This window comes from Eurypyga helias, unplaced genomic scaffold (genome assembly GCF_000690775.1).
Source record: "Eurypyga helias isolate BGI_N326 unplaced genomic scaffold, ASM69077v1 Scaffold39513, whole genome shotgun sequence".
Classification (NCBI taxonomy): Eukaryota; Metazoa; Chordata; class Aves; order Eurypygiformes; family Eurypygidae; genus Eurypyga; species Eurypyga helias.
In genome coordinates this window covers 1,905-12,660 of record NW_010243750.1, presented here as the reverse complement: position 1 = coordinate 12,660, position 10,756 = coordinate 1,905, and the positions used below count along the sequence as shown (strand labels likewise).

The 10,756-nt window shown below is 55.6% G+C and overlaps 3 protein-coding genes across 3 annotated transcripts; all 3 read right to left on the bottom strand.

Annotated features, from left to right (window-relative positions):
- Nucleotides 1-111: 111 nt before the first annotated feature.
- LOC104508061 (phospholipase A2, membrane associated-like) lies at nucleotides 112-5,009 on the bottom strand (the record flags this gene model as incomplete). The annotated part of the gene is made up of 6 exons (XM_010149537.1): nucleotides 4,970-5,009; nucleotides 4,652-4,787; nucleotides 4,075-4,181; nucleotides 3,839-3,949; nucleotides 287-428; nucleotides 112-218 (listed from the first exon to the last, which is right to left on the bottom strand). Coding segments are annotated over exons 1-6 (643 nt in total), but the record flags the coding sequence as incomplete, so codon positions are not given.
- Nucleotides 5,010-5,865: 856 nt separating this feature from the next.
- Nucleotides 5,866-6,738, bottom strand: LOC104505544 (basic phospholipase A2 VRV-PL-VIIIa-like). The gene is made up of 4 exons (XM_010149536.1): nucleotides 6,699-6,738; nucleotides 6,288-6,432; nucleotides 6,070-6,176; nucleotides 5,866-5,990 (listed from the first exon to the last, which is right to left on the bottom strand). Exons 1-4 carry the CDS (start codon nucleotides 6,736-6,738, stop codon nucleotides 5,866-5,868), a joined length of 417 nt encoding a protein of 138 aa, XP_010147838.1.
- A 1,894-nt stretch (nucleotides 6,739-8,632) lies between these two features.
- LOC104505489 (phospholipase A2, membrane associated-like) lies at nucleotides 8,633-10,099 on the bottom strand. The gene is made up of 4 exons (XM_010149534.1): nucleotides 10,063-10,099; nucleotides 9,418-9,562; nucleotides 9,089-9,195; nucleotides 8,633-8,778 (listed from the first exon to the last, which is right to left on the bottom strand). Exons 1-4 carry the CDS (start codon nucleotides 10,097-10,099, stop codon nucleotides 8,633-8,635), a joined length of 435 nt encoding a protein of 144 aa, XP_010147836.1.
- Between the last annotated feature and the right edge of the window lie 657 nt (nucleotides 10,100-10,756).

Here is a 10,756-nt window from a genome sequence, read left to right as displayed (position 1 = left end):
GCCGGAGTTAAACCACAACAATTGCTTTCTCATCGCTAATCACTTAATGGCTGCGTTCAATTAGCCCAGGTGGTGGTTGGATCTCAATGCAGTTCTGCCCAAAACGCTCACGTGCGCCATTCCCATCACCTACTGCTACTAAACCGCTTTTAAAGAAGTGTCCAGAATGAGCAATGATTTTTGCATTGCTGTTTCGGCTCCCAGGAGCATTCCCTGGGCTGCACAGAGACAGAGGGAGTCAGGGAGAGCTGGGGGAACCTGTTCCACCTTCACCATCCTGACTTACCAGTCGGTTGCATCCAGCGGCTGTTTGGATCCCCCCAAGCCGCAGTAGCAGCCGTAGCCGTTGTAGGAGAGCGGTGATTTCCCAGTCTTGTGCTTAATCATGGAACCGAACTGAACCACATTGCAGTCAGCGGGAGCCAGCCCTGCGACTGGAGATGGGGTGTTAGGAGCGTCAGAAAAGCAGCCTTTTGTCCCTCCCTCCCATAGCAAAAATGCACGTTTTCACCCTCCCCAGGTTTATGGAGAGAAACTATGAGCACTGAGCTTTCCCCATCGCCTTGTCGGGCGGGGTGAGAGCTGGGGTGTGCGGTACTCACGGCAGAGGAGCAGCAAGAAGAGCTTCATGTCTGGCAGTGGCAGCTCTGGTGTTTGAGTGAGCCCGAGGGGCCGCCTCACACCTTTTATAGCCACCGTGTCCCCACTCGGCGGGGCCTCTCCTTTGGAGAACCCGAAGTGGGCAAATATTGACAATCCTCGCCATACCGGTCCGGCTGTGTGCACGAGCCTCTCGGCATTGTGGGGTGCCCTGTGCTGGGGGAGCCCTTTGCAGGGGAGGTGATGGTGGGCTGGGATGAGTGGGGCAGACCGGGGTTGGGTTGGTGCATGGCTCCGGGTATCTCAGCATCCCAATACCTCCTGGAAAAGACTGGAAAAACCTGAGGGAGAACGGGAACCGCCGTGTTCCTGGATGACTGTTAGTTTTTTGATGTCTTGGTTAGAAAATACCATTCTGTATCTGACTGTTTCTATCATGACTTACCCAGGCAGGGAAAATACAGCCAGTGCAAAGCATCCACCGCTTCTGACTTAACAAATCGGGCGAGATACAGCACCACGAGCTGAGGAAGATCCTCCTGAACAGGCTGCAGCTAAAGGTAGGACTGAGCAAAGACCCCGTACACTGGTTTTCTCATCAGCGGGAGCTTGTCAGTGCCCAGATGCTCCTTGAATATGGGGATGCTCCATCGCTTTCCCCATGTGCCCAGGGCGCTGCTCACAGTCTCCCTCTCAAAACAGAGCAAGCGATGCTCATGCACAAGGTGTCTAGTGCACCGTTCCGTGGAAGCAGAATAAGGCAAGCAGCAGGGGAAGGGGAGAAAAAAATGCAAGTGGTGTATAATGAAAGGGTCAAGAAAGAGGATGGTTGCATTGTTTGCTTGGAGAGAAAGCCTAATTAAATAGGTGATGCTAAAGAATCATATCAACAGTTTTCATCTGGCAGCAGTGGCAGGTGCCTTGTGCTCTGCGCTGCTTTTAGAGAACCCCACCGCAGGCCAGGGGGAGGAAATCCCCCTGTCGCCAAGAGGGAAACTGAGGCAGGGAACAAGGATGCGACCTGCGTGGAAATCATAGAGATGGTGAGAAAGAGGAACTTGGGTCAGGGCCTCAGCAAAATCTCTTCCCCACTCCCAGCACGAGCTATTTGCCTCCTCAGCTCTCCGTGTAAATCTCAGCAGAACCCTGGGATGGCAATGGGTTAATTAGCTGAACTGGGGCTTGCCATAATTCCATAATTTCTGGGTCCATAGCCTGTTTTTATCCCTGGGGAATATGGTATACTTTTGTGTCTCAAACTGGCTGAGCTTCCAGGTGAGGGACTCGTCTCCCCCCACTTCTCTACCTGCAGCAGGTTTGCAGTATATCTTTTCCAGGTGTGAAATAATGCCCTCTCCGGGGCCAAACACCTCCTGGGAGGACGTGGGGTTTGTTTCTCTTCCACCCTACGTAAAACACAACTTTCTTCAGCCTGATTTATTGCAGTGTACCAAGGGGGTGCGGTACCTGGACCAACACGTTGGCACTCGGAACTGCCTATGAAGGGATTTATACAGCCGGGTGTTTGAGCAGAAAAATACATAGAAAGTTAAAATTCACCCAGGATTTAAACAGAGAGTGTGTTTAAGCTCACAGCCTGCAAGCTGTCTGACTGATCACCCCTCTCTCATCCCATCACGGATCTGATCCTTGATTTATGCGTTGCAAACAGCAGCTGTTGGGCGAAGGGCTGCCCGCTCCTTCGTCGCCTCCCTGGGACTCAGTGCTCCTGGAGGAGGAGGATAGTTGCGCCTGATGCCTGGCTTAGAGCCAAAGGGAAACAGTTTGGATATTTCCTGGTGCCGTTGACTTCAACTCTGGGACAAGCCAGGGTGGGAATTACAGCTGCTGATGCCCAGGGCATCAACCTCTGGGGAAACAGCATTTTGTTGCTGTTCCTGGGACTACATTTCCTTGTTCCTTTGGGATTTGCAGGGCTGAGACCTCCCAGGGGGTCACCCCTGCTGAATCAGGCTGCAGGGCAGGGACCCTGTGCTGTGGGGATGCTTGATGGGAGTGAGAGGAAGCAGTCACAGTCTGAACTGCCTTTTCCTAGGGGATGTGCTCGGGGTTATTGCAAAATTGGGCCAAAACATTCTTTTCTGGTGAGAAACATGTTTTGCTCCGCTCTGTGCATGAGGCAAGAGCCAAGGTCGTGGCCACCCCATCGCAGCGAAGCTTGCCAGCGCCCGGCCCTCCCGCAGCGGCCTGCCTGCCCACAGCCCTTTGCACCACCTTTGATTTCTCTGTCTCGGGATGATCGCAGATTTTGGGAGCCTGAAGGCTCAGGGTTAAGGCGGAGAGCAGTTCAGGGGTGCATCCCTTCTCAGGTGGCGTGGACTGACTTCTCCCTCTCCTGCAAGAAAGGGGATGATGCTGGTGGGCAAGGCAGGCAGCCGGGCAGCAGCGTTATAAATCGCCTCCCTGCCCTGCAGCTTGCTCCGCGCTTGGCTTATTTGTGCATTGACCTTTGAGTCCAGCTGCTGCTGGGCTAACCGTAAAAATTCACATGGGTAGAAGGGGCTTTTTAATTCCAGCCACGTGTATCTCCCCGTGCTGTGTGAAACCGGGCCTGAACTGGGCAGAGGTGAGCTCCTAAGTCAGTTGGAAATGTTGCTGACAAACACAAGTAGTCCTGCATGGGGTGCTAACCCACGGGCTGGCAGGCTTCGGAGGTGGTGTTCGAACTGGGCTCTCAACTCTGCTGCTCGCCTCTGGAATTTATTTTTTTCTGGCTGTTCCAATGGGAAACCTAGCTAAGAGGTTAGCTTCTCCTTGCCGGCTGCAAGGGGTGGTCGCTGGGATCAGCTGAGTCACGTCACACTGAGACCGATGTTTAGTGCTCTCGGGTTTTATTTTGGAGCAACAGAAGAGAATCTGCAGTGAAGCAAAGAGCAGAGGGAGCTGACAGGCTGTGCTGGGAGCTCGAGCCAAGGGGAAATGAGTGTCAGCGAAGAGGCTTGCGCTGGTTTCCATCTCGCCCATTGCAGCGACGAGGTGCAGGTGTCCACCCCACCCTTGTTTTTCTGTGCTGAAACATTGCATCTGCGCTGCTCTCCCTCCTCAGATCCAGTGTATCATGACGCAGCTCCACGAGAGGGTGGTTGTCCTCGTGTCGAAGCCAAAAAACCCCAAGGACCAAGCCGGGCTGGGAAATGCTTCCAGCACTGTGCCATCCCTTTGCTTATCGGCCTGGAGGTGGTTTTGCCAAGAGCCCTTGTGCTTCAACACCTCCTGCCTCGTCCCCGACATTTGCTGCGAGGCCGGAGCAGCCTCTGGCTGCGTATGCGGCAAAGCTGGGCTGCCCGCTCGCATCGGCAGGCACCTCGCTGGCACCAGGTCCCGGATCCTGCGGGGACCGGAGAGACGGCACATCTGAGACCTTCCTTTTCGGAAGATCTTCCTCCAAAAGAAAGGAAGAGGAGGGAGACGGTCTGGAAAGAGGCATTCCGAACCGCGACTGCAGGGACTTACTGCAGGTGGGGATCGCTGCCCGGGGCACGGAGAGCGGCTGGATGGGTCCCAGGCGGCAGCGCCGCGCAGCCAGCCTGGCGTAGCAGCAGGCACGCAGCAGGCAGCACCTGCAGTGAGGGGGAGAGCCTGGCCTCATCCAAAATACAGCACCCGATGCTTCTAACCTACCTGAAACGGGCTCCACAAGCCGCCTGGGAAGAGCCAGCCGCATTCGCATCCTCCTCCTGCTCTGCAGCACCCAGAAGCTGCTCTTTCCAGCCCGTTCCCATGCCAAGCCTCTCTGCTTTCCCATGCAAACCCTGTCCGGCTCCAAGAGCCCTGGTGCCTCCTGGCTTTGTGACCCTCCCTCTCCTCTGGTGCTGCCCCCTTGACTTCAGGCAGTTGTTGCTGGCAGGACCCTACTGACTTCAGGCCTAGAATTAGGGCTGCATGCTGCCTCACTTCCCCCTTCCCTAAAACCTGTTCCCTTCCCAGGCCCAGCACCTGCTCTGCCTTTTGCAAAGCTTCAGAGAGTGCTCACAAGCCCTGGGGTTACCCCAGGGCCAGCGTTAACCCTCATGGTCCGCGTTGCCTATACCGGTCCACTGAAGCCTTCGATGTGCTACTGCCACCCCATCTCGAGTAGCAACTGTGGGCAGTCAGATTTCCTACGGTGCTTCCCTCCAGTCCTGGCGCGAATGTCCGTGGGTGCTTCCCATGGGCTGTAAACACACCTGGAATGACCAGAAAATGGGATTTTTTTGCAAGTTATCTGCAGAAACGAGGCCCAGGGAACCTGGGGGGAGAGGAAGGCTTTGCAAGGAGTCTCCCTGTGGAGTGCACGGGGGTTTGGGGATGCTACCCACATCTGTGTGGGGCTGTAGCTGGGCTCCCACCCGAGGGTCAGGGAACTTACTCCAGGCAAACAGCACTGCCAGCATCAGCAGGACCTTCATCTTCCTCTCACCCGAGCCTGGGAGGAGAAGCAGAGGCAAGACTCAGCCGGGCAGCGTGGACAGTGGACAGGCACTGCCCTGCAAACCTTGTCCTTCTGAAATCAGCTTAAATCACCCCAAAATTTGGAGGGAGGAAGGCAGCTGTGCCCCCTTGCGCCTGTGCTACTGTTTCTTGGCCAACAGCAGACGCTTTCAGAAGCTGTCCCACCACCCCCGCGTCTCCCACCTCCCGTCCTGATGCTTTTGGTGCCCACAGCATCGCTTTGCAGTGGCTCTGCAGCTCTTTCCCCTGGGGCTGTGCCTTCCCAGCGGAATTTTTCCCTGGAAGCAATGACACTTTATCTACCAGCATGGAAAACAGCAGAAAGCAACACCTCTACTTCTTCCAGACTTCCCACCGCCCCCCTCCTCGTATTTTTGTGTCCGCAGCAGCAATGCAACCACCCCATGACAGCAGTGGGGCGAGGGTGGGAGTCGCTCACCGGGGGATCGCTCCCGCTCCGATTCTTCGCTGCCAGCCAGTCCGTCCTCCGTGGCTGAACTGGAAGCACTGAAATGACTCGTCTGTCCCAAAAATGCTTTATGCTACGCCCCTTCCCTTGCCGGCCAACCCCCCCTCTCCCTGTGGGCTGCAGCCCGGAGTGACGCAGGGGCCGAGACAGAGTTTTGGAAAGTTTTGGGAGGATGATGCTGAGTATTTATGGGGTTTTCTTTCTCCGCCGCTCACAGACAACCAAGGTGGCTTACACACACTGTTTATTTTCAAGCTGATTGAATTTACAGCAGCACTAATGTGGTCTGTGCAGGCAGGGACAGAGGCAATGGAATGCAGCACCCCATGTGTGCTCCCACCCCATCACCAGCACCAGTACTTGGGGTAGAAGCGGTAGAGTTTGTTGTAGCTCCCGATGCTTCGCTTCAGGCAAAGGGCCAGGCTGCGGTCACACTGGCAGGAGAGCCGAGCGCACCAGGAACCCTCTCCTGCAAGGCAGAGAGGGGCTGGGGTGAGCCACGGTTTGTGTTGGGAGGGTGACACCACCATTGCCAGCGTTCTACTTACGGCAGAAGGGGCTGCCGCCGTGCCTGCCGTACCGGTAGCCCTGCACCTTGGCATTGCAGCGGTAGCTCAGGAGGTTGTTGTAGCAGGTATCGTGCAGCTGGCAGCATCTGTACAGGAGCTCAAGGCTTTAGGGGTTGAAAGTTTTTCCCCCCTTACCCCCAGATTTGAAACTGTGCAAGGAAACGCTCAGGCAGGGAGATCTTGAAGTGGGTGCTTACCTGTCTGTGGCATCCTTGGGCTGCCCTTTGCCTCCCAGGCCGCAGTAGCAGCCGTAGGAGGAGTAATGCAGCAAGGCATTCTTCCCTGTCACCTCCTTGATCATCTTCTGCAGCTCCCAGAGGCTCCCACGAGCTGGGGAAAAGCCTGTGGGGGAAAATCAGCGGGGCTCATGCTGCCGCCCGGCTCCCAGCAGCATCCCCAGCCCCCAAACTGGTATCAGGCTGATGATGTCTTACGAACGAGTAGATGCAACGGAGAGGAAATTTGTTCCCAGCTTGGTGCAGGAGAGTTGTTGCGTGTTTGGGAGAGGTGATGATGGGGAAAGGTTAAGAAATCACCAGCCTGGTCCTAATTTCCATGGGTACAACCTCACGGAGAGCTGTTGGACGGGTGCTAGTGAGGACACTTACCCCAAGCAAACAGCACAGCGAAGGCGAGGAGGGAGTTCATCTTTCTGACAGCCCTGGGAGAGGAAACCAAACCATTTTCCCGTTATATCAACCACTTCTATTTTTACTTACCCCCTGATCCAGGGGCAGAGATGCTCCCCACCTCCGGGGTCAGGGCAGATGAGGCGATGCTGCGTTGGGGATGGGAAGCGGATGGTGGAGGGGTGGGCAAAAGCAAAAAGAAGGGAAAGAAGGAAAAGTCAGAGGAATGATCAGCCCTTGAGGGCTGCACCCCACTGCTCTGCCGCCGGGCTGGCATCTCAGGTACCCTCTCCTTTGCTCCCGCTTCCCGGCATGGACCTAGCTTCCCACTTGTGCTGCAGCTTTGGGTTAAAGTAGGAAAGGGAGGAAAAGCATTCTTCCATCTCCGCTTACCTTGGGAAAGCCACTGCTTGCTCGCAGGGCCCCGCAGCTGTCAGGGCTTGCTTTATATAGGGTTTGCTCCCCGCTGTCAGATACTTGTGTTACCCAAATCTTGCTGACTGGGCTTTTCTGCAAAGGAGAAGGCGACATCCTTCCCCTTTACAGGAATGCAAGAAATCCCCACAGCCCCCAGCTCTGTACCCCGCACGTGGGAGCTGGAGCTGGGTGGGACGAGCCAGCAATGCAGTGTCATTTCCAGCCTGAGGAGGAAGCCAACGCTCTCTGCCCTCAGCTGGAGATGCCCAAGGGCCTTTTGCTCTGCCCTCCCCAGCACTATGGTGTCATACTGGGGGGGATTAAGAGCCCCAAGTCAGCTTTTGCATCTCAGCAGCCAGCAACAAAGCAGGTTCGGGGTTTTCCAGTGGTCATATAATATTGGTTCTTTGGGAAAAGTATATGGGCAACAGCAAAAGCACCTGTAAACGTGCTGTTCCCAGAAAAACGGGGTTACGCAATACAGGGTGATTAAGCACTCCCCGCCGTGGGAGGTGAATGAAGCAAAATGGATGTTTTGGGGTGAATGAATGCAACTTCCCTTTATTTCTCTCTACGATTTTTCCACTTTCTCACTGCAGAACTCATCCCTGACGGAGCAAGCATTTAGTCACTACCTTAACCGCCCTCCTAAAATAGCATCAACCTTGGGATTGACGAGGCTTTGAAATCTTCCCTCCTCTGCAGGTAACTATCCTTTAGCTTTAATTTTGGGCACCGTTTTTACGTGAGGAAGTGTGACAGGAGGGTCTCAAGATTGGCTCCCAATTCCATTATTCCATGTAAAAACACCTTTCGGCTTTATCTCACCAGCCCCTTAGTGCGCCACTGTGTTTTAGCTATAGAAGTGAGTTCAGCTCGCAGGAAGGGATGTTGGGGGAAGCCAAAAAACCCAACTGCCCCCAGGACTCATCACTGGGGAATTATTTTATTGACAAACCCCAGGGAGTTTTACTTGGTGGCATTTATTTGTCTCTAAAATGTTCCTCTGAGGCTGGGGGATCCAGCAGCAGTAATATTGCTCTGCAGCGGGACAGATCAGCAAATTACAGGGCCTTCAGCTTTTTCAGGCTGCTGTGGGTACTGGGGAAATATTGGGGTGTCAGGCAGATGGTGTGGCTAAGGCAGGAGATGTGAAAGTGCTCCCCAGACTCAGCAGCCCACTCACCTGTCGTGGTGCCTCCATCTCTGAGAAAAACACCACGGAGAATCATTTTGAATACTTTTTATTTCATTATCTTTGCTGGGAAATGAAATCAAGAGAGAAAAGAGGAAGGCCACAAAAATGGAAGCTGACGTGTCTTCCTTGGGACTGGGGGATCTGCACCCGTAATGTGTGCGTGCGCCCTCCCTCACCCCGTGCATCACCTTGTGGGGAGCCTTGCTGGCTCCATCTGAGCCCCACCTCAGGCTTTTCTTGCCATAGCAATGGGAAAAGCCAGTCAAAATCTGCAAATTTGGGCGCAGGTTTCTCCTCCTCAGCACTGGAGTTTATCCCCTCGGCATTTCAGCTTGAAATAGAAGCGGTAGGCTTGATTGTAGGAAGGCAAAGCGCTGGCGAAGCAGGATGCCACCGCCTTGTCGCATAGGCAGGTCTCTCTCTTGCACCAGCTCTGCTCGTCACCTGCGGGGAAAAACCACGGCGCTCTGCGGTGGCGTTTCCAGCTGGTGCCGGCCATGGGCTCCCCTTGGAGCACCCCCCATGCCTGGAGCTGCCCAGGGGAAGCTCATGAAGAAGCATGCCGCAGCGCTCATCCTTTCCAACCTGCCTGCATCCCTTGGGTTTATCATACGCCGCATCCTCCCATACGCACCCGGCCAGGCATCAGGCTTGTTTCATCCCCGGGGAGGGGGATGCCCTTCTGTGCACCCTGCTGGGGTGTGGTGGGGAGCGGTGGGACCCCTGTGGGATCCCCCGGCTCAGCGGTACTCACCGCAGACGATATCCCCATCGGAGATGTCGAAGCGGTAAGGGGTTATCAGTGGTCTGCACTTGGCCTCTCTCAGCTTCCTGTAGCAGCAGTCGTGGGCATGGCAGCACCTGAGCGAGACACTGTCACCAACTTCTGCCCCCAGCTAAAGGAAGGTCCAGCCTCAAATTTAAGGTGACCAGGAAGGAGGCTGACAAGGCAGCAAACGAGTGGTGCAGAACCCCCTCTGAGAGCACACCAGCGCTGGCAGATTGCCAGCCAGGAGCTTGTTAGGGACCCGCGGCACACCCTGCGCCAGGGCGGCGAGTGGTGATGCTTTCCCAGGTACTCACCGGTCGGTGGAGTCCACCGGGGTCCCACTGCCCCCGATGCCGCAGAAACACCCGTACCAGCTGTAGGAAAGCAGGGCACTTTTCCCTGTGGCCGACTTGATCATCCGCTCCAGCTCCAAGACGCTGCCGTGAGCTGGCAGCAGCCCTGCGGAGGGGCAGAGGGATGGGCTCACACCGGTACGGAGCGAGGAAGCAGGCAGCATTCCGAGGAATTGAGCCTGGAGTTGCTGGAATGACATGCTTTCTGGCATGGGGACCATGAGAAGCCCCCCCGAAAACCTCCTTGGGATTACATCTGGTTTCTGCCGCTATGTGATTTGGGCTGGCAGAAGATACTCTTGGTCTGTGTACGGGATATGCAGGTTGTACCCTGCAACCGGCATCGTCAGCATCAGCCCTGGGCTTGGAACAGGCAAGAAAGCAGGTGACCACAGGCTCCAGGGCCTCTTAAAATAAACAGGGATCTGTGCATCCCAAAGATTCACTGTCACAAAGACCTCTAGGACTACTCCAATGCTACAAGAAGCGTTAAACTGCAAAATTGAAACAAAAACCTGAATTGTCCACAAAGACTCTGGGTTTCTATGTCTCTTTTTGCCATGCAGAGGAGATCCCAGCCCAGCCCGGTGAAAGCGGGGCACTTACCGCAAGCCAAGAACATGGCAAAGAGGAGATTCCTCATCCTCAGGCTGGTCCTGGAGGAGGAAACCACAACAGCAGGCGATGAGCAGCACCCGGGGGTGGGAGATGCTGTCCCCATGCCCGTGCTGAGGTGACACTCGTGTCACCGTGGATGTACAGTGTCGTGAGGATAACGCCTTGCCCGGTGTGCCCAGCTGACTCCCAGCGGGGCCTTTTAATTCCGATTTTGGGATGCAGCACTTGGTAGGGGTGTGTACAGGGTCACAACGGATGTCCTGGCGGGGCTGATGGGGCAGCGCACAGTCTGCAGCCTCCCCCCACCACCCCCGAAGCTGGCTGATGAATAAGAGGGCAATAAAATCCCACTGCTCCTTACCCCGCCTAGACCTCGCAGCTCCAAGACTAACGGCTTAGCGGGTTTTGCCTTATATAGATGGGGAGGTCCACCCCCTCCTCTATCTGCGCTGATGGTGCTATTCATCACGGAGCAGCCCCTCCGTAAAGGAGGTTTCTGTCCTTCCCCTGGCGTGTTTCCCTGCGGCGGCATGCTGCCGGCGTGGCTTCCTCCGTCACCTCGCTCCTGCCCGTCGGCTGGGCATGAAGCCGTCTCCAGCTCGGGCTGACGTGGCTTCTGGATGAAGCCAGGCGATGTCTGGGCTGTGGTTTTAAAAGCTGTGGGGTGTGGTGGCCGAAGACA